The 23381-nt window shown below is 46.3% G+C and overlaps 1 protein-coding gene across 4 annotated transcripts in view; it reads left to right on the top strand.

Moving 5' to 3' along the window:
* The first annotated feature begins 9324 nt into the window (after window positions 1–9324).
* CLSTN1 (calsyntenin 1) overlaps window positions 9325–23381 on the top strand; it is an 80107-nt gene continuing 66050 nt past the window's right edge. For all 4 annotated transcript variants that reach the window (XM_057545161.1, XM_057545150.1, XM_057545154.1 and 1 more), the window contains exon 1: window positions 9325–9656. In XM_057545161.1, coding sequence (XP_057401144.1) covers window positions 9566–9656 — 91 coding nt within the window. In that variant the 5' untranslated portion in view covers window positions 9325–9565. The remainder of the gene's footprint in view (window positions 9657–23381) is intronic.

Genomic DNA, 23381 nt, shown 5'->3' with positions numbered 1-23381 from the left:
AGATGAGGGTGTTGAAGGAGTGAGGAATCCAGAGCTTTCCACAAGTCCTGACACTGGGGCTTTGGCTGACCACCGCCCCCCCCCCCCCACTAGGATGGCAGAGAGTCTGGTGACTAGGGCATGACTCACATGCAAGTGGCAACTATTTTGGGCCTGGGGCAGGATGGGTTCGGCTTTGGAAACTTGAGGCCCGGTGTTGGGATCTCTCGTCCTTATTCCTGAGGTGGCGGTCAAGTCCGGGGGCAGGTGGCAACCCTCCTCAGAAGGGCAGATACAAGCTCCTCCGCCCTCTCCGCACGCAGGCCTGACGGCCTTGTGTCTCCTCGACCCCAGGGACGGCTTTCTGGAGGCTCCTCTGCCCGTGCTTGTCTCCTTCAGCTGCAAGGCGCCCTGCTCGGGCCTGTTGGCGGCCAGCGGGAGCTTCTGTCCTAACACGTAGTATCCCCGGCCCAGCTGGCGCCCCGCAGAGCCTCCACCTTCTCCACCCCCCACCATGCGTCTGGCGCTCCCCGTCCTCATCCTTGGCCGCCCCATCTGCTTCTTCCTTCTTTGCAGCTCCCAGGTCTTGCCCCCGGGACACAGGAATGGACTGAGCCTGTGGCCTGCGGTTCAGGTAGTCTTCCCTCGCCCGTCTATGCGGGCTCCTAGCTGGGCCTGTGCAGCTGGGGGTCCAGGGTGGGAGCAGGATTAGCAGACTCCCCAGCTGGCCCCCTCCCCTCCCCTCCAGGCCGCTAGGGTGCCCCTGCCCCCCAGGGCCTGGGCGGAGGGCGAGGGAGGCCCTTCTCGCTCCAGCGCCTTCCTGAAATTTGCTTGCCTGCCTTTCCCAGGCTGTGCCGGGCCTCCTGCCTGCCTCCTGCTGAGCTGGCCACGGCAGGGCTCATTGAGAATTCTTGGGTCCTCTGTGCGGTTGGTCCATGGGTTGGTGTCGGGGAGACTGTCTGCCTCTGACAGTCGGCTTCCTCATTTGCATCCCCTAAATCAATGCCTTCAGATGCTGGAAGGCCAGCGCAGCAACTGAGGCCAGCAGGGGAGAGGAGAAAGGGCTTCCCGCTGCCCCTTGAGGCCCAGGGGTAACTGGAAACAAGAGGCCCTAGGGAGGGCACAAAGGGGCGGGAGCAGAAGTCCCTCCCTAGGCCTCCCCTGGTCCTTCCTGCCTGCTGAACAGAGAAGGGGGCAGCACCAGCCCTGTGGCTCGCTGTGATATTCTGGGCCCTGAAGATGCTTAGGGCTCTGACCCAGAGCCAATCCTGGCCATCCATCCACCACACCAGGAGCTCCCAGAGCTGGAAGAGGTATTGGACAGGACGGAGATCAGCCAAGCAGTTCTCCCGTCTGGATGCCCCTCTGACTTTTCCTGGTCTTGCAGAAACTTTCACCATCAGAGCAGTTTCTGGGAGCTAGTGATGCTGTGGGTAAGAGCTTCAGCTTTAGGGCCAGACAGATCTAGGTTTGAATCCTGGCTCTACCACTGAGCTTTGTGACCTTGGGGCAAATTACTTTATCTTTCTCAGCCCCAGCGTCCTCCTCTGTAAAAGCAGGATAATCATGGTATTCATTGCGCGTGATTGCTGCTAGCATTGAAATCAGATAATGCACAGAATGCTTCGTGCACAGCAAACACTCACTATGTGAGTCATGCTTGTTATTTCTTGATTTCTGGGGGTGATTAATCCCCGCTACACAGATGAGGAAGGAGGGGGAAAAGGTATCCCTGAGCATTTAAATGAGCTGGAGGCTTGAAAGAGCCAGAATTTCTGAAATCTGGCTCTTGATTTTTATTGTCATTTGCTGGTCCAGGAAAAAACACAAAAAGGCCAGAGGAACCTCTGCTAATTCTATGCTGCACGGTCTTGGCAAGTCACTCAACCTCTCTGAACTCCTGCTTCCCATCAGTTAAATAAAAACCCCTATGAAGGAAATTGTTGTGAGTCCCAAATGCATCAGATGCCCTTGAGAAAGGAAGTATGCTAAACAGATGCAAAATCTAAAGGGCTGCATGAAAGTAGTCATTATAACCATCATCTACTCCTTAGACATCTCAAGTACATTCATATACATCATCAGCACCATCGTCGTCATCGTGGGAGCAGTTACCACTAACTGAGCATCTAATATGTGTTCTCAGACTGAGCTAAACCCTTTATATGCCTTCTCTCACTTGATCCTCACAATAATCTAAAGGAGGTATGGGACTTCCTTGGCGGTCCAGTGGTTAAGACTCCGAGCTTCCATTGCAGGGGGCATGGGTTTGATCCCTGGTCGGGGAACTAAGATCCTACATGCTGCATGTCGTGACCAAAAAAAAAAAAAAAAAAATCTAAAGGAGGTTGATGATGATGACGATGGTGATGATGACCATTTTACAGATGAGGAAACTGAAGCTCAGAGTATCTAGGTTGTCTGGTCCTTTCTGCTAGTAATCGGAACCCAGGTATATCTGAAGTAAGACCGTGTGAGTAAGACAACCTTCCCATTTTTTTTAACCACTTTATTCTACAACCTCCCCCGTAATTCTAGGAAATATGTTGGAGCTACGGATAGAACCCAAGTTTGGTGCTGTTTCCACTGTGCCCAAACAGTGGCCGTGTTTCCTCTGGGCAGTTTCTGCCCTCGCCTTTCCTTCCTCCCTGGAAACCCAGTGTAGTCCTTTCCATCAGCGTGTTGTATGCAGACAGAGCACATCATATTTGGCTTGTGTGCCCTTAGAGGGACCGCATTTGCCCATATGTGGTGTGTGTGTATAGTGCATTGGATGTATGATTGGTGCTGCAGAATAAAATAGCCACCCCCTCCTCTCCACGGCGTAGAGGTGAGTGGCACGCGTGCATCCCCTGGCAGCCCATCCAAAGAGAGGAGAAAAGGCTGTGTGTTACCTTTGGGAGTGAGGATAAGCAGGAAAGCTCAATCCCTGTCCCTGTTGGGGGTGCAAAAGTGAGCTGCCTGGCTTCTGTGTCAAGGGGAGTTTTCCTTCCCCGGAAAATTTCACCAGCCAGAGATAGCCGATGCTTCATGTGTGGGAATTCCTGGTTCCTTTGCAAATGGAGAGCTATAGAAAGCTTTGGAGAGAGTCTAACCCAAACCCACGTGCCCCAACCTGACTCCCTGGAGACCACAGGAATGCCCCTTCCTAAGTCAGGGTTTCTGCCACTGCCAGAGAGACGTAAAGCCCCGAGCCATGGACAGAAATGAATACTGATAACAGCTGATGTCGTGCGTTGGTTTTTCTATCCCTCACATCCACCCAGGGAGGCGGGCACTGACTTATCTCCATTTTACAGATGGAGATACAGAGATTGGAGAGGTGGAGAACCTTACCCAAGGCCACAGAGGGAGAAACCAGTACAACTGGCAAAAATACAAAAAGGCTCACTGCCTCACTCTTTGTAAAAGCAAAAGACTTGAAACAACCCATAGTTAGGGGACTGATGAAATAAACTCCAGTGTGTCCGCAGGAAGGAAAACTCTCTACTCACAACACCACTTTTTTTTTTTTTTAATTTTACTTTTGGCTACATTGGGTCTTTGTTGCTGCGCACAGGCTTTCTCTAGTTGCGGCGAGCGGGGCTACTTTTCGTTGTGGTGCGCGGGCTTCTCATCATGGTGGCTTCTCTTGTTGCAGAGCATGGGCTCTAGGCTTAGTGGGCTTCAGTAGTTGTGGCTCAGGGGCTTAGTTGTTCCGTGGCATGTGGGATCTTCCCAGACCAGGGCTCGAACCTGCATTGGTAGGGGGACTCTGCATTGGCAGGTGGACTCTTAACCACTGTGCCACCAGGGAAGCCCCTCTACTCACAACACTTCTGACACCAAATGTGTGGGTTTTCCACACCAAACAATTCTCTGATTCTCTATGGACATCAACTGGGTGTCCTACAAATTAACTTAATCTACTAATTACCTAGAGTTAGTGCAGACCCCACGGGTTAGGGCTCAGCCGCACCTGCCCCTACTTCTTTTGCAAATCGCAGGTAGTGGGTCCCCAGGTTACCCACACTTCTGTCTGACCTGGCTGTGACCCACCCCCCCTTCAGTTTCAATAATTTGATATAATGACCCACAGAACTTGGGGAAACACCCGACTTACCTTTCCCAGTTTATTATAAAGGATATTATAAAGGATCCAAATGAACAGCTAGATGAAAATGTACCTCCATCAAGATCTGGAAAGGTCCCGAGTACAGGAGCTGCATTCTGTCCCTGTGCAGTTGGGGTGCACCACTCTCTCAGCAAGTGGATATGTTCACTGGCCCAGAAGTTCGCCGAATCCTGTAGTTCAGGGATTTTTATGGAGGCTCCATTATGTAGGCATGATTGATTATTAACTCAGTCTCCAGCCCCCTTCTTCTCCCTGAGGTTGGGGCAGAGTGGGGCTGAAATTTCCAAGCTTCTAATCATGGCTTGGTCTTTCTGGTGACTGGCCCTCATCCTGAAACTATCCAGGAGCCCACCAAGAGTCACCTCGTTAGAACAAAAGATGCTCCTATCTCCCAGGAAATTCCAAGGGATTTAGGAGCTCTGTGCTAGGATCTGGGGACAAAGGCCAAATTGGATTTCTTATTATATTACAATATTATGCCACATGAGGGAGTACTATGCATCTGTGAAAAGGAATGAAGACTCTTTGTATACTGAGACGGAACCATCTCCAGGATATTTTACTAAGTGAAAAAAAATCAAGATGCAGAACATCTGGTGCAATATGCTGCTTTTTTTTTTTGGCCGCACTGCATGGTATGGGGGATATTAGTTCACTGACCAGGGATCGAACCTGTGCCCCCTGCAGTGGAAGTGCAGAGTCTTAATCGCTGGGCCACCGGGGAAGTCCCGTGATAGGCTGCTTTTTTAACTAAGAAAGGGAGAGACATATTTAAATATTCACTTGCATTAAAAAAAAAATCCCACAATAGAAGGATAAACCAAAAAAGACAAAATGGTCATCTTCAAGGGGAGGAGGGGACAGGAGGGAAGAGACAGGAATGGAACTAGACTTCTCTGAGCATCTTGCTTTCTAGGTTTGACTTCGGACCCATGCAAATATTTAATATAATCATATAAGATTAAATGGAGGGACTTCCCTGGTGGCGCAATGCAGGGGACATGGGTTTGAGCCCTGGTCCCGGAAGATCCCACAGGCCGCGGAGCAACTAAGCCCGTGCGCCACAACTCCTGAGCCTGCGCTCTGGAGCCCGTGAGCCACAACTACTAGAGTGCCACACGCCTGGAGCCCGTGCTCCACAACGAGAGAAGCCACCGCACTAAGAAGCCCGCGCAATGCAACGAACAGTAGCCCCTGCTCGCTGCAACTAGAGAAAGCCCGTGCACAGCAACGAAGACCCAAGGTAACCAAAAATAAATAAATTTTAAAAAAAAAGATTAAATGGAAATATTATAAAAGGGAAGGAAGTGGACAGATATGGGTTTCGCCCAGGTCTGTCCCACCAGAGTTCCTGCTCTTAAGCCCACACCGTCTCGTCCCTCATTAATTATCCCTTCTAACAGCAATGGAGTGACCTGGCCAGGCCACCAGAAGGCAGCGATGGGGCCAGACCTCCTGGCTTCCAGGGCCTCGGGGAACCCTGGTGGTGGTGCTGGGGCTGTGGTTTCAGTCCTTCAGGGAATCTGTAATCTGTAGCTCTCATCAAGATTCTCACAACCTTCTCCCGCGCAGCCCTGAAGTGGGTTTGCCCCCAAGAACATCATTAGGAGAGCGGCCACAACGATGGCTTACCTGCCTCCAGCTGGGGTTCCGCAAACACTGGCCGAGCAGCACATGCTGTGTTAATAGTGATAACCCGCCCATCAGAGAAGGACTCGGCCTTCTGGCAAAGAGCCTTCCTGCACGAGCCTTCGTTTCATCTGTTTCTACTCTGGACTTGGGAATGAACAACCCGGTGAGGAACGCCAGCCTGGATGAGGAACGCCTTCAAGGGCCTCGGACAGCTGGAGGGTCTGACGTGGAGGGGCGGGCTGGTTCCAAGTTGTGGGATCCCTCGCAGGGCTTTTTTTTTTTTTGCACCTTGGGCGTAATTTCCTGTAGGGGCGAAGGCATCGTGTGGGCTCAGACATGAAATTGAATCCCAGGTGTCCTTCTTCCTAGCAATGAGCTGAGCAAATTTTACATTTTTCTCATCTGGAACCATAAAAGTACCTTCTGGAAAGGGTTGTTGGAGGCATAAGTGATATGTCACTTCCAGGTAAAAAGCTTAGGCTATTGTTATTAGCAAAAGCCATTTCAAAAGATGCAGCACCATGGAAATTCTGTGTCCTCTCTACTTACTGCACAGACGGGCTGACTATACGTTCAAAAGATCAAGTCTTCCTTGCCTGGCTGACAAGGCCACCTGCTCAACCTCCCAGTTGCCGCCTAAGGATGGGCCTGGGTGGTGCCTCATTTCCCCCGCTCCAGGGCTCCCAGAGCTGCTGCTGAGTCAGCAGCTGGCTTGGCTCAGGCAAGGACCCTCTCTGCTACCCATAGCCTCAGCTTGGATCGATCCCCATCTCAGGGCCATTTTGAGGATTAACTAATCCATCACGTGGAGACCTCTGAAAAGTGCCAATATGGCTGAGGCTATTGTCAGGCCAACCAAAGACTGAGTTTACTGGTTTCCCTGGCTTCCAACACGCTCAAGCTGAGCCTTGCAGCTGGACTAACTGTCCTGTGGGCAATATCTCAGCGTGTGCAGGATGCACTGAGCTCTGGGGCCGCCTGCCTGCCCACCTGCTGCTGGACCTGCTTAGATCTATCTCTCTGTTTCTCTAAGAGACAGAGTGGGTGAGAAGATAAAGGGATCAGGATTCCAGACACCAAAGAGCTTTAGTTTGTGTTGCTTATAGAACTGAATACATTTTCCCTCTTGGCATCAGCCTATTGACTCAAAACATAGTTCTGAGATTATGCCTTTCTGATTTTATGTTTTGTAAATCTCCAAGGACCCTGGAAACCTACAGGCTATGTTTTTTACTCTCTGAGATGTGATCTGCATAATAATAATAAAAAACTAACACAGCAATTCATTTAGTTCATCACCGAGTGTTTATTGAGGACCTACTGTATGTTCAGCAGTACACTAGGAGCTCGAAGGAAAAGAATAAACTACCATAGGTTTAGACCTATTGTATATTAGTCTCTAGGAGGCACTTTAATTGCATCATCTAATTTAATTCTCACAACTCTAGGAAATAGGTATCATTATCCCATTTCACAGGTGAGGAAAGAGATTCAGAAGGTTCTGTAACTTGTCCAAGGTCATTCGTAGTAGCAGAAGCCAGAATTCCCATCCAGTGCTGTCTGACTGTACCATCTGGGTCCTTCCCACTAGAATAGTGTGGAGAAGAAGAGGACACACGTGGAGTAGTCAATCAACAGCACAAAGTAGCAGATTATGAAGCCTGGATTGTTGGGTTAAGAGCATGTGGGTTTGGGGAGCGAGGGCCTGATAGTCCAGAGGACTTCCTGGAGGAGGCAGCCCAGAAAGTGCACTGGTAGGACCTGAGGCTCAGGGCAAAGGTTGGGGATGGTGTGCCATGTGATGCTGCCCCTGGGAAGGACTGAACTTGAACTCAGAGAGTGGTGAGACAGTGGGCCCTGAGGTCAGCTGGGTGGGGCCCAGGCATGAGGGGTGGGAAGCCCAGCAGAGCTGTCTGGGCCTGATGAGGTGGCAGCAGGGAGCCACTGGGAACAAGGAAGGCCCGGAAGCAATGGCAACACCCAGAGAGGATGACTCTGCAGTGCTGGCGAGGAGTGGGGGGCATGGCTTGGAGATGGCAAGGGCTAGGCAGGTGCCGGGGGGAGGGGTCTACCCAAGGGAGTCTAGTCCTCTTGGACTCAGGGGCGGGATGGGCAGGGGGATGAGATGTGGAGTCTTCAGGCTTTGGTGGAGGATGACTTTGAGGGACAAAGGACAGGGAAGAGCATATTCCATCGCAGATTGCTTTGAAACTCCCTCCAAGGTCACATCACACCTCTGTTCACTGCTGTCCAAGGTCTTCCTGTGGCCTGTAGGATTAGGTCCAAATCCCTCATCCTGACATTTAAGGCACCTCACAATGGCTTTGATCTACCTTTTTGGGCTCCACACCCACTACTCTCCTAAATAAGTCCTCTGCTCTCCACAAACTGAGTGACTCATTCTCCTCCCAGCCTCCCAGGCTGCCTGCCCACCCTCCTTCACCCCAGCCCAAGCTGGTCTCCACAAAGCCCACCAGCCGGCCAGACCCTCTCAGCAAACAGGGCCAGGACGATCACTGTGTGGTGAATCACCTTTAATAGCTCTTCCAGCAGTCTTGAATAATTAACATTTTATCGTTGTTTAACCTTTGCTGTGGGTGTCTCCTTAATGCCAGCCCTATCCTTGAGGGCTGATCTTTTTGCAGTATTTGTTTCAACTAGGGAAGTCATTTCGCCTTAGTTTCCTTCTCTGCAAAATGAAGCCAATAAAGTCGGCTCATAGGGCACGGTGCCTGGCACTCAGGAGACCATCCATGACTGTTCTGGTCCTTTCCTCTAGTGTGAGGCGCCCCCAGGGGTCGGGGGGAGGTAGGGGCCCCAGGACAGGAAGAAAAGAGGAGGACCCAAGAGCCCTGAAGGGACCCTTCTTCATCCATTTGGATTTCTGCATTTCTAAGGGACCGTTAGCATCACACTAAGATCTAGAAAGGGTCACCTGCACAACCCGCCTTTAAAAAGCCACAAACGGATTTCTTCAGCAAATGGGGGAATCTTGAGTTACAAATTCAGGACGGACTTGGGACAAGCAAGCTCCCTCCCAGCGCTGGAACCACTGCAGCACGTGCTGCGCAGCCCTTGATTGTTTACAAAGCGCGTTTCGCTAACCTCGTCTCCTTGAATACCTTTCACGACCCCGCAAGCTCCCTCTCATCACCGCCACTTGGCAGAAGAGGGCACCGAGGTTCTGGGAGGCGACGTGACTTGCTCGAAGTGGCGCAGGGTGTTGGCGCTCAGCGGCCCTGGGCTGCACCCTCCAGCGGGGTCTGCACTCCTTGGGGTGGGGTTGGGAAGGGGAGAAAGGGGAGGCACGGGCCCCAGGGTAGCTCTCGCTCGGCTCCGGGGCCTGTGAGCGCGCGTGGGGATGAGGAGTTGATGCCCTCGGCTGCGGCAGCCGACAGGGGGGGGTGCAGCCCCCGGGGCCTCTCCCAGCCTCTCTCGAGCGCAACCCCCGGCGCGGCCCCGCCGGCGGGTTCGGAGGCCCGCGCGCCCCGCCCCCGCCCCACGCCCCGCGCGCTCCCCGGGGCGCCGCGCGCGCGCCTCGCCGTCGCTCCCCTCCCCGCCCCTCCCGCCGCCACCCCGCCCCCGGCCGGGTACCCTCACCGGACCCGAGAGAGAGCGCCGCCGCCATCTTAGTTGCTGCTGCTGCCTCCAGCGAAGCGCTGCCTGCGCCGAGGGGAGGGCGCGCGCGGCCCAGCGTCACGGCGGCGGCGCCTCCTCGGACCCCGGTGCTCGCCGCGGCGCCAAGCAGCCGGCCCCGGGCCGCGAGAGCCCCGCTCGGCGCCCCGCGCGCGTCCCTGCCGCTCCCGCCTCGGGCGGGCCGCGGCGCCGGGAGCCGGAGCGATGCTACGCCGCCCTGCTCCCGCGCTGGCCCCGGCCGCCTGGCTGCTGCTGGCCGGGCTGCTGTGCGGCGGCGGGGTCTGGGCCGCGCGAGGTAAGCGTCGGGGCCGGGTCGGGACGCGGGGGCTGAGCGCCGGGAGCCGGGTCGGGACGCGGGGTTCGGGGCCCGGCGCGCGGCTCTGGGTCGGGGCGCAAGAGGCTGTGGGCGCGCGCTGCAGGCGCCGGGGGGAAGCTGGCCGCCCCCATCGCACCCGCGCCGGGTTGGTGGCTGCGCGGATCTGGGGGGACGTGCAGAAGGGCCGAAGCGTCGGTCAGTCTTCCTCGGCAGCGCCCGCAGGCTGGGGCGGCATCCCTGGGGTGAGATACCGGGTACGTGTGTTGTGTGCCGAGATGTGCATCAGGCCGGGGGTGCACGCACAATTTTTGGTGTGCCCTTACATAAGAGCCCACTCCTCCGCGTCCTTTTCCCAGATCCCGATTATCTGCTGCTGCTCTACCGCGGACGCGGCGTCTTCGCCCTTTTCCGCCTCCTTCCAGGGTCTTTTAAACGTCTGTTTTCGAACGAGCCGAGGCTGAAACTTCTGGCTCCCCTCCCACCTTTCACCCAGAGGTGAAATTGTGATGAGGTTTACGACCGTCGTCTCACCCGGTGTCAGAAATCTTCCTCTCCTCCACCCCCGACGCCTTGGTGCAGTTTTTCTGACAGTAATTTAGGTCGTGCAGAAACGAGAAACCCCTCTTCGATTCCTTAGGGCCGAAATTATTTTATGGTTACTTGGCAAAAACATATTTCTTAGTGAATCGATTGTTTTGTTGTTGTTTTAACCTTCACCCGCTTAACCTTTTCAGCGTTACACGCTCTCTGATATTGACTGATCTTGCCAACGAAAAGCTTACGCATTGCAGATATATGCTTCCGAGTGGATCTTGGAATCATAAACATTTTCCTCGGCCTTGGAGCAAAGTAATCTAGGTGTAGTCTATAGAGTACTTGGATCTATCCTTCTGATTTTTTAAATCAAAAAATTTGAGAGAGGGAGGGTTGATGGAAGGCCAAATGAAATGGTCATATTTCAATTTAGCAAAGCTTTTTAAAAAATTACCATTTTCTCTTTCTGGGCATGACATATCAGGAGAAGTATGGTGTTCACAAATGAAAGGGCAGGAAAGGCAAGTGCATCTTTTGTTGTATGTTCCTTTCTTCACATCCAGGATGATAAACTTTAAATACTTCTTTCATTTATTTCATTTCTAACATTCTTTCGACTCTGTCAAATTCAGGTCTCAGTCACTAAGTATCTAATTGCTCTCAGTTTGATTTTACATCAAGGTAAGTTTGGAATGTTCTTTCCAGATGTGGGATGGAGGTTTGTAAGTCTAATATATCCAAGAAAAAATGTCAAAGTTTGCTTCTCTTGGGGAAAACCCACACAGCTTAAAAATATGTACTTGGGTTGGGTATTTTGGGAACAGTTCAAGTATATTTAGTTTAGTCAGTGATAATATTTCTTGTTAAAATCCACATTTTCTTAAGTTTGTCCATTCACCTACATTTGGTGTTCATTATTGAATTAGCAAATGGGCTAATTAATTAGCCCATTAGCATTACTGAAGATTTCAGCTATCAAATGTCTTCATTATGGCGGACTAACAGAAATCTTATGTGAAAGACGTGTTGAGGGCTTGAGTCCTTTGTGATTTGCTAACTTTCTCTAAGCTTTTCTTGGTGCATTTATAATGCTTAAGAATCTTAGTCTTCCAAATAAAAACACATTTTAAACATCAGTTATTCTATTGCATTTGTTGTTTTTTTTCCAGCTTGCAGGTTAGAAAATGTCTCATGAATGTTCCATGAAATGCTAATAAAACGATTTCATTTTGAGATGTTACAAATAAATTTTGTATTTAAATAGGCAGTTTGTGGAGACACTTTCTGTGGGCTAATTGTAAAAGATGATCGTTTCAACTAATACCTGAATTTTTAATCCTGCAAGACAGTGTGACATTAGTAACTGCTGTTCATTCATACTGTAGCTACCTCTAAAAATAATGGGGGAAAGATAACATATAAACAAGGAGAGAATGTGAGGTTTTGTAATATAAATTCCATTTTGAGTATTAATTCGTTGTTTTATGGAGAACCCTAAATTTCACTTTAATTGTAGCTGTAGTTCTCAAAAAAAATCAAGTAAACTAAAATATTAGGAGAAATTTCCTTGGCATGCCCTATACTGCCTTCCTTCTTTCCAGGCCGTCAGTGATCAGGAAGTAGAAAACTGAAATAGAGAAAATAGAAAGCTTATATGAATAGTAAATAAAAATAATGCAATCTTGTAATGCATTTCAAAACCAGATAAATAACATTCATTGTTACTTTTCTGTTTGCACACAAACCTCTCAGTGGAGCCTCTCCTCACCATCCTGGTTGAAATTTCATTCTGAACCCCTGAATCCTCCCTCCCCTGCTTCACTTTTTCTTTTCTCCATAGCACTTACCCCATTCACGCTCTGTTATTTACTTATTCTGTTTATTGCCTGTCTCCCCTCACTGGAACATATGCCCCAAAGTGGAAGGGTATTTTGGTCTGTGTTGTTCACATATGTATCCGCACACAGTAGGCACTCAGTGTTTTGTGAATGAATGTATAACTGTGTTCCAGTTTAGGCAGCATAGTGTTTTTACATCCTGATTTTTTCCTGACAGATAAGTGTTACGTACTGAGAAAAGCATCACAGACAGAGTATAAAGGAACTTGAATTCTACAACACGGATATAAGACTTCATTAGTAGATAATTTTTCAAGGATTCATTATGTTGATTGCAGCATTAGAGTATTAGATCATAAAAGTCTGTATCAGCCTTTGATGGCTGTAGTTCTGTGGCTACCACTTGGAGTTTATTTTTCAAAAAAACTGTAATTCTCAGCTTTTTGGGAAAGCTTAATTTTTTACCTTGTTTTTCACAAGCAACTTTGAGGAAAGATAATTTTATTGTAGACCTAAATATTACACTTAATTTAACATTTTTATTGCTGAAAGTAAATTTATTTCACGAGACCTATAACTGCTAAAGAAATAATAAAATATTAATAATCCTGAATGTATTCCGATTTAAGAGCTGTGACTCGATTAACTGGAGCCCTCAGCTAACTGGAATCCAGCTTTTGCCTGCACACTACTTTCAGGAAAGAAAGCATAAAACCAAACAGTTTCCTAGAAATTCTTTTTAAAAAGGAAGTTTTAGGCATTCATATAATACATTATCTGGGTCAGTACTGTTTGGTTTTTGAGCCAAAAAAAGCAGTTAATTAAGTTTTAGGTATGAGGAATATGACCAATAAATGAATTTTTTATGAAATATGATAACATTATTTTTGTATTGGAATTAGAAAGTGCTATAATTCCATGATACCAGTTTTAGGACTTGGTTAAGCTTACTAAACCAATTCTTAACGTTTAAAATGAGGAACCTGAAGGATATTAAATATTTAAGACATGAAAGAAAAGGATTGAATTATTTTCGTTACTGCTTTCTAAGATAGAAAAATGTAATTTTTTGGATAGAGTTTTCACTTATAAGAGTTGAAACAAAATAGGAGATTTGGTTATTCTGAAAATCATCGAGTCTTATTTCTCACCCCTTCTGATTAATTGAGGTTTTAGATCATTACGTTCTTAAAAATATACTTCAGTCATGATTTGGTAAGAGCAGGGGTACTTAAGAAATTTATCTTTTATAGATATTGATTTGTGATATTAGATTTTAGTAGAGCTATTCTATCTCCAGAATGTAGATTCAAAGTTGGTGGAAATGATTTATGCAGTGTCATGTTCTTGCACTGTTTAAAAAACCCCGAACCCTCAGAAGTGACATTTTGACACCAGTAGAGGCTATGCAAAGGCCAGAGTTAGGAACCTTCAGACTATGACAGTCCTGCCCTGCCCGCATGTCAGCCTGATGCAAGGTGCCCGTTTTTCCACAGAGTCACCACCACCTAGGAGTTGGGGCGCAGCATCCAGTTGTCCCCTATTTGATAGGTCCTTTCTTCCCTATGTTTTAGAGAGATTTTTGTTCATTTTCTCATTTAGCTGTAGGATGATATTAGATTAAAAACTTCCACAAGATCTGTTGCTAAGGCTTTTTTATTTTTAAAGTTCTAGGCAAAGATTCAATTACTTCAAAGTCATGGAATTTAGAACTTCTTAAAAACCAATAAGATATATCTGAAAGTTAACCTCCTTCTATTCCAGAACCCCAGTGAGAAGTATGCGGTGGCATGGTAGAGGAAGAAGCGTGTGTTTCTTTTTTACCTTTGGTCGGACGTGAATTTTTTTTTTCCTGGAATTTTTCTTTGCAGCAGTTATGTCTGAATTTTATTTTATTTTTTATAATTTTTGGCTGCGTTGGGTCTTCGTTGCTGCGTGTGGGCTTTCTCTAGTTGCAGGGAGGGGGGTTACTCTTCGGTGCGGTGCGCGGGCTTCTCATTGCGGTGGCTTCTCTTGTTGCAGAGCACGGGCTCTAGGCACGCAGGCTTCAGTAGTTGTGGCTCGCGGGCTCTAGAGCACAGGCTCAGTAGTCGTGGCACACAGGCTTAGTTGCTCCGCAGCATGTGGGATCTTCCCGGACCAGGGCTCGAACCTGTGTCCCCTGCATTGGCAGGTGGTTTCTTAATCACCGCGCCACCAGGGAAGCCCACGAATATGTTTTGAACCGGTCTCATTCTCTCGTGACAAGAGCTGTTCTATCAAGTCTGCTACTCTTCAAGTCTTACCTTGATCTGTACTTTCTGGAACTTATTGTTTTAGGGCAAAAGAAGACTTTCCTGCATCCACTCTTTTTTAATTTGAAAAACAGGTTTATTGAAATATAATTCACATACCATAAAATTCACCCTTTTAAAGTATGCAGTTCAGTGATTTTAGTATATTCACAAAGTTATGCAACCATCCCCAGTATCTAATTGCAGCACATTTTCATCACCCCCAAAAGAAACCCCATATCCCTTAGCAATCACTCCAAATTCCCCTTTTTCCCATTCCCCCCTGGCAACCATTAATCTACTTTCTATCTCCATGGATTTGCCTGTTCTGGACATTTCATGTCAGTGGAATCATTATAATATGTGGCCTTTGTGACTAGCTTCTTTCAATTAGCATGATGTTTTCAGGATCTATCCATATTGTAGTGGGTATCAGTGCTTTATTCCATCTTATGGCTGAATAATATTTGCTATAGACTGAATGTTTGTCTCCCTCCAAAATTCATATGTTGAAACCTAATCCCCAATGTGATGGTATTTTGAGGTGGGGGCTTTGGGGAAGTGATTAGATCATGAGGGTGGAGCCCTCACGAATGGGATCAGTGCCCCTGTGCAAGAGACCCCAGAGAGCTCCCTTGCCTCTTCTGCCACCGGCGGATACAATGGGAAGATGGCTATGAACCAGGAAATGGGCACTCACCAGACACTGCATCTGCTGGCACCTTGATCTTGGGTTTCCCAGCCTCCAGGACTGTGAGAAATAAATTTCTGTTGTTTATAAGCCACCCAGTCTATGGTATTTTGTTATAGAGCCCAGAGAGACTAAGACAATATTCCATACTATGTGGATAAACCACGTTTTATTTATATATCCATTCATCAGTTGACGGACATTTGGGTTGTTTTCCACTTCGTGGCTACTATGAATAATGCTGCTGTGAACATGCATGTGCAGTTCTCTTGGACATATATTTGTGTGGACATACATTTTCAGTTCTCTTGGGTGTATAACTGGAGTGGAATTGCTGAGTCTTATAACTCTATGTTCAACATTTTGAGGAGGTACCAAACTGTTTTCCAGAGTAGCTGCACCATTCTACATTGACTCTTGACCTCCATAATCACTCCCAGGAGCATCTTTTTAATTAGATACATATTTCACAGTTGTCTAAGTGTTTTCTTATGACAGTTTTAAGTTGCTGATTTTTTTTCCTACTCGGGATAAATTGGCATTTCATCCGACCAACTCCTTCCTTCACCCCCATCTCCCATATCATTTCTACCCAGGACCTTAGACTTTGAGTTGAAAGGAGCTTTGAAAGGTCTGTCCTCTGCACGTAAGTAGCCTTCCCTGTAAAAGAGACGTTTCTTCACACGTCCCTGACAATTGATCATTCAGCCTGGGCACTTGCTAGCTCACAAAGAAACCGTTTTCTTCAAAACATTGTTTGGGACTTCAGTCAGCTTTCCTTAGGACTAAATCTTATCAATCCCTCAAACCTTTCAGGCACCCAGCCATGCAGCTCTTTGTTTTTGTCACCTCTCACTTGAAGAAAGGCTGAGCATCTGTGGCCAAGCATCCATCCCCCAGGCCCTGATTTCTGCCTGCGGTCTGAGGAATGAGCTAGTACAATGCTGCAGACCCAGTGATTGGGGGACACCCTAGTCACAGCAGAGTAAATATCTAGGGCTTAACTTTATGAAAGGAATTGTAAGAAACACTAGAATTCTTAAACTATGACTAGTTTAGAAAATGACATTTCTTCATTACATTTTTGTTAATACTAATTGGCTAAAAAGTACTTTGTTAAAGTAAATTAGTTTGTCTGGTCCTTTGATTTATTCTTAAATTAAACTGTTTGTTATTTACCCAATCTTCAATTCATAGTATAAAACACTTAGAAATGTCTTTAGATTGAAAGTGGATTTTAAAACAGGAAAAATGAATGTCATCTTTAATACCTGCTTAAAGTATAGTGAAGACATATTTATTCTGAGCTCTTCCTAAATCTTACAAGTATTAATACAGTACTTTCATTTTAAGGACCACCAAGAAAAAAAAAATTGAAGGTCATAAACTCAAATTGTACATAGTGTAAAACTTGGGAATGATTTGTATGAGGTTGTCTAATAAGTGGCTTTTAAAGAGCAAAATTTATTCTATCTGAAATGCAGAATCCAGTCACATTTAATTTTGTGTATCTCAGACGTAGTTAATGATGAGTACTGATAGGACCAGCTGCATAGTCAAAGTGTGGGGCTCCTTTGTTCAAAAATTATTAGGAATTTCAAGATGGCAGCAGAGCATTAAACCAAGCATGGGGCCCGGCACGCCCAGGAAACTGGTCCTGAGTATTGATAGACTTAATGTGGCCAGAGTATTAATAGAATGTGGGCCTGACCATGAGATTTTAGCCAGAGCCCTTGGTCCTCTGGGCACCTCTCAGATGAAGCAGCTGAGGCCCTGCCCTCCTCAGCGGCACCTCCCCGCTGATGCACCCCCTCCCGCCGCCGGAAGACTTATTCACTGGTGGCCTCGGGGTGGAGACTGCACCCTCTGCTCTGTCCCCCAGCACCTGGCGAAGGACAGCGCATACTCAGTTCACAATAGTCAGTGCAAGCACATGGGAGGTAGAGGCTAATTGAGGAACGGGGTAGCTTTTGATTTGGGGGATTAAAGCCTTTCTGTCAAGCAGATTATATTTACCTTTAAAAGGCCTTGACTAATTCATGCCAGTTTCCTATTACTCATGGAATTAGTAACAAGGATAACAGAAATAATTAAAATTCTTGGGTAATCCCTAATCTTTTTTTTTTTTTTGCTATGCGTTTCCCGTGTTTATCAGAGTAGCTAGTAAGTAGCAAAATGCACTGGCTTGAATTTAATTTTCTCCCCAGGCCTCTCTCACTTTGGGCCACAGTCATGAAGAACGGTGGTGGGAGGACTGAAAGGTAAGCAGCAGCCATTCTCAGCCTTTGAGCACCTCATGTGCTAGTGCTGTGTTAATGGTAGGGTCGCTTGATAATCCCTCAGCCTGAATTATAAAGCCCCAAGTTGGCAACGTTTCTGATCTTGCTTCTGAGTTGTTTGTAAATATCCATTAATATCTGCACATGATTCCTGAATACAACACTTTCATTTGGCAGGGGTTTTAAAAGGTCCATGCCCAAGTGTACAAAGCCTTCTCTTGCTTAATTAAGGGAAGCAACTTGTATCTTAGAAACATTCAAAGCCTAGAATGGAAAATGAATTAAATGCTTTTTGATATGAAATCTGACGTTTTAAAACCTTTTCTAATTGGAGGAAGATGTACCAGTGGGGTAATTTAATAACATAGCCTCTCCCCCAATGGTGACTTCAGTTAATAATAACTGCAACATTAATACTTGTTTGATGGAATGTTTTAGAAAGGTCATAAGTGCCAGTAATTAATATATATTTGCTTATTCCGTTAATAAAGTTTACTGACCCTATTTTTTTCTAGAATTAGTCCTTTCTGAGTATTGAAAGGTTTGATATATTTATCACTACTTTTAAAAATAATGCATAAGGCAAGTATGTCTTCACTGCATTTTTTTCTTTTCTATTAAAATGGTGTATGCTTATGTGGTTTTCAGTGCTGATGGACAGAGTGAACCAGGGGCGATGAGAAAGCAAACATGGGCCACTCAGGCCAGGCTTCAGTTGTTTAAGCCTGAAGGGAGAAGGCTAAAAGGGTTTCCTGAAGTTTCCGTTTTATCTAGAAACTCATCTCAGGGGTATAGGAGAGCCGATGGGGATTTGGAGCAGAAGCTTTGCCTTGGAATAGAGCAGTCCTGACTGTACCTGCTTATCTTTTGGAAACCCAAGTACAGGTAAACTGAGGCAAGCTGGTGCAGTGGGCGGTGGTGGAACCCTGGCACCTGAGGAAACCCCCAGTGGCGGCTAACAAAAGTCAGTCTGTGTCGGGTTCTGGTCAGATTGAAATCTTGTCTCCTGAAATGCTCAGGCACATTTTATTTCTCTGAGCTCAGGTTGCCTGGGTCAGGGGAACTCAGCCCAGGTGAGACTACCCCAGCTCTGTGCTGTCTTCTAGTGCCTGTTCTTCAGCTGCCTTAACCTGGCTTTGTCTTGATGTATTGTTTCCTGGGACCCATTTCTGATTCCCAGATGACCTGAAAAAGCGATTCATATCACTCTATTAGGAATTCAGATTGGAACTCAAGTTATATTTTCCCCTGGAATTCAGATTGGAATTAGGAATTCAGATTGGAACTCAAGTTATATTTTCCCCTGGAAACATTGTTACAAACTGCTTAAAGCTCCAAAAGTGATGGTCAGAAACCAGTTTACCCATTACGAGTTGAAAATCAGGCAAATTTGCAGTAAAACACAGCCCACACACAGCATTATAATATTAATCATTATATAAACCAACGAAATGCTGGTTCCCGTTTTGTGGTAAGTAGGTCTTGGAGTAGTAGAGCAGCTTCAAAGAATGTGTGAGGCGTGTTGGCTTAGGCCTGGAATGAAGAGCCTCCAGGAAGAGAAAGGTCGAGGACTAGGAGCCCGATGATCTGAGTGGCCCAGCCTGTGAGAGGAAACCGAGGGAGTGAGGCCTGTTCATTGCGATCCCCCAAAAGAAAGAGAGGCAGCGGAAGAGAGGAGACCCGGGCCAGCAAGCCCCCTGGTGCCCAGGTGGCAGCACTGCCTGGGGTGGCCGGGGTGGAGGAGAGGCAGGGGTGTAGCAGGCCCTCAGCAGGCGGAGTGTCAGCCACGCTGGGAACTACCTGTACGTGCAGGTCACCCTTTCAAGGGAATACTCACTGATGTGCATCGTTTAAACGAATGACTTACGGTCCGATGTACTGAATGTTTTTCATCAAAGAAAATTTTACTTAAGAATTGCTATTTAAAACCTTTCTGGGGCTTCCCTGGTGGCGCAGTGGTTAAGAATCCGCCTGCCAATGCAGGGGACACGGGTTCGAGCCCTGGTCCGGGAAGATCCCGCATGCCGCGGAGCAACTCAGCCCCTGCGCCACAACTACTGAGCCTGCGCTCTAGAGCCTGCGAGCCAAAACTACTGAGCCCGCCTGCTACAACTACTGGAGCCCGCCTGCTACAACTACTGAAGCCCGCGTGCCTAGAGCCTCTGCTCTGCAACAAGAGAAGCCACTGCAGCGAGCAGCCAGTGCACTGCAACAAAGAGTAGCCCCCGCTCGCCGCAACTAGAGAAAGCTTGCACGCAGCAGCGAAGACGCAATGCAGCCATAAATGAATGAATGAATGAATGAATGGAGTTGTCATGGTTGGGTTCCTTTGAAAAAAAAATAAAACCTTTCCTTGGGGGACTACCCTGGTGGTCCAGTGGTTAAGGCTTCACACTCCCAGTGCAGGGGGCCCATGGTTCAATCCCTGGTCAGGGAACTAGATCCCACATGCATGCTGCAGCTGAGACCCGGTGCAGCCAAATAAATAAGTATTTTTAAAAAGTAAATAAAACCTTTCCTTGCGACTTCCCTGGTGTTCCAGTGGTTAGGACTCTGCTTCCACTTCAGGGGGTACAGGTTCAATCCCTGGTTGGGGAATTAAGATCCCGCGTGTTATGCAGTGTGTCCAAAAAAAATAATAATAATAAAACCTTTCCTTGAATTTTTCAAGTCCCTGAATCTATATGAATTAAATTTATACCTTTGTAGAATTATTTTACTAAAGCAAATGTAAAAAAATGTATTTGACATAACCCCCCAAATTCTCAATTGGATTTGTAGGTGTCATTTACTAGAGGTCATCCTTTCTAAATAATGGTGACATGGTGATTTCTAACAGTAATGATAAAGGATCAGTTGTAGGCTTCCTCTTCAAACTGTTATATAGGATACGTTGATTGCTAAGGCAGTGTTTCCCTAAGGATGTTACATGGATAGGTGTTATTTGGTAAAAGGTGTCTGTTGGTCACCTAAGTTTGGGAAATGCTGTTAAACAGGTTTCATTACTGTAGGACTTCTCAGAACCTTTAGTGTAGTTGTGTGTGTGGAAGAATCGCTGCACAGGGGTATAATCAGCATTTATCCAGGTGAGTTGACCGTGGACTCTGCCCGGAGCGTGTTGTGGCGCTGGCGTTCCATAGAACACACTTCGGGAGATGCTGCTCCAGGTTGTCCCCCCACCCACTGTAATACAATTTAGTACGAAAAAGAAAAAGTTAAAGTGACCAAAAATACTGCCTTTGAGATCCTTAGTCTTAACACTTTTGTACATATCTCTAGGTTTTTTTCCCCCTTGTAAAAATTTATCTACGTAGCCAAAGTTTTAAACAAAATGAGTTTATTTTATTCAGAGTGTTTCATAACTCTCTCAGTGTCATTCATTAAACATTTGTCCTAGGTATGGTGGGTATAATAATCCATTAGAAGGATATAGTGGGATCTATTTAACTAGTCCTTTAGGAGTTTCAGACTGTTTAGACTCAGGACCCCTGTGCTCTCAGAAATTACTGAGGACCTCAAAGAGCTTGTGTTTATGTGGGTTTTATCTATCAAAATTACTCTATTAGAAATTAAACTGAGAATCTATTAAAATATTTAATTATTAATTTAAAATAGCAGTAATAACTCATTAGATGGTAACGACATATTTTTGACTAAAAATAACAACATATTCCAAAACAAAAAACAATTTAGTAAGAAGACTGGCATTGCTTTACATTTTTGTTATCTCTTAATGTGGGCTGAAGAGAAGGCAGTGGGATTCTTTTTTTTTTTTGGTGGGGGCTGTGTTCAGTCTTCGTTGCTGCGCACGGGCTTTTCTGTAATTGTGGCGAGCGGGGACTACTCTTCATTGTGGTGCACGGGCTTCTCATTGCGGTGGCTTCTCTTGTTGCAGAGCACCCGATATAGGCGCCCGGGCTTCAGTAGTTGCAGCACGTGGGCTCAGTAGTTGTGGCTTGCAGGCTCTAGAGCGCAGGCTCAGTAGTTGTGGTGCACGGGCTTAGTTGCTCCATGGCATGTGGGATCTTCTTGAACCAGGAATTGAACCCGTGTCCCCTGCATTGGCAGGCGGATTCTTAACCACAGGCAGTGGGATTCTGCATTCAACCTGTTGCTGCCTGATGATTGGTTGAAGTAGGTGAAGAAAATCTGGCCTCACAAAGACACGTAGCTGGAAAAGGGAGGCTTGCCCCCCCTCCCCCCGCAAGAGTCTTCAGACCACATTCCGATAACTGCTGCTCTAGGGCAGTGGTTGATGTCAATGTCAAAATACAGTTGGGGAATATGTCAACAGTATTTTGCTTCTAAATAATATTTGAAGCAACAAAGCAAAGCTTGCAAATGATGTACTTTAAGAAAGAGAGTAATTAGAGTTAATTCACTTATTCCTATAATCCTGTCTCTTATTTACATTGTCACTTGCTTTCTTGAGTGTGGAAGATGGGATTGGAGTTACAGCCCTCATTATAGACCTGGATTTGCCTATTGTGTGCAGCACATTCCGCAGCCAGCGAGGGACTCTTATAAGTGGGCAGTCAGTATTGAATCAGCATCTTGTGTGCTTGTGGATTATTACGTTGATTTTCTTTTTAATTTCGCTGTAGGACACGTTTTTAATGAGGGAGAAGGCAAGAATAGGTGACAAAGTATAAGTAGATGTTAAAATCAGATTTATTTGGGCTTTTTCTTTGGTAGTGTACAATTACTCATTAGTATTTTCTGTAGGATGAGATCTGGGAAAAAATTGTCTTTTTAAAAAAGATGTAATACTTAAAAAAAGAGATTACTATCTTTGTTTTTCCTCACATGATGGCCCTTTTGAGACCTTTAAATGGCTGATTTTATTGTAAAAATGTTTTTTATAACTACAACAATAGAAGAAGTCTGATTTATTTTCCTGAAGAATCTTTTGGTGTTTTCTCAGAATCTGGAGTGAGTTGTGCATGGGCGCGTACGTGTCCTGTTTGTCTTGGTGGAGAATGGGGTTGGTTGGTTGTTTCTGCATTTCCCTTGGTGACCAGTGAGCTAGTTCTCAGCTAGACTACATTCCATAAATTCGGTTTCCTCTAGAGAGGTCGTCTCCTCTTTTATGATAAAGTCCTTTGCTTTTAAAATCTGGCAATTTGTCTTCCCACTTAAATAATGTCTGTTTACTTGAATATCATTGCATTAGAACGTTAAGTACTTTTAAACCACTAAATTTAAAAAAAATCTATCTTAAAAAATCAGTTTCTGCATTAATATGGTTAGAATTCTAGAAAGGAAGGTATTTTATTTTTTTTTATTTTTTATTTTTTAAAAAATAAATGTATTTATTTATTTATTTTTGGCTGCGTTGGGTCTTCGTTGCTGTTGCTGCGCGCGGGCTTTCATCTGGTTACAGCTAGCGGGGGCCACTCTTCATTGCGGTGCGCGGGCTTCTCATTGTGGTGGCTTCTCTTGTTGCGGAGCACGGGCTCTAGGCGCGCGGGCTTCAATAGTTGTGGCTCGCAGGCTCCGTAGTTATGGCTCGCGGGATCTAGAGCACAGGCTCAGTAGTTGTGGCGCACGGGCTTAGTTGCTCCATGGCATATGGGATCTTCCCGGACCAGGGCTCAAACCTGTGTTCACTGCGTTGGCAGGCGGATTCTTAACCACTGCGCCACCAGGGAAGCCCAGGAAGGTATTTTAGAAATCTCATTTCATTTAGCTTAATCAACCCATTTTACCATAGAGGAAACGAGTGAAGTTGTTATTGTTATTATCAGTATGATATTTTTATAGCTCAGAATATGAAAAGTAGGAAACATAGTGGAGGCCAGCCAAGAGTATCTTTAACCCTGTTTCTCTCTATAATAAATAATATTCAGAAAGCATAAATTTGGGTGATTTGTTATGAACCTTTCATGTGCAGTTGAGTCAGGGTAGATGATAAAATTGGAGTAGAGTTTTAAAAATTCTGAAGAAAGGGTACATTGTATTGACAAAGTTACACTTTTAAATTTTGTATCACTTTTTTATGCGAATATCTCAGAAATCTGCACACTGTGCTGGAATCAGTCTTGGATTTGACAAGAGCTTTAGAAATGATCTCGTGCAGCTTTGGATGT

This window comes from Balaenoptera acutorostrata, chromosome 1, assembly GCF_949987535.1.
Source record: "Balaenoptera acutorostrata chromosome 1, mBalAcu1.1, whole genome shotgun sequence".
Lineage (NCBI taxonomy): Eukaryota > Metazoa > Chordata > Mammalia > Artiodactyla > Balaenopteridae > Balaenoptera > Balaenoptera acutorostrata.
Note: the sequence above shows the minus strand (reverse complement) of the source record. Positions and strands in the feature narration are given on the sequence as shown.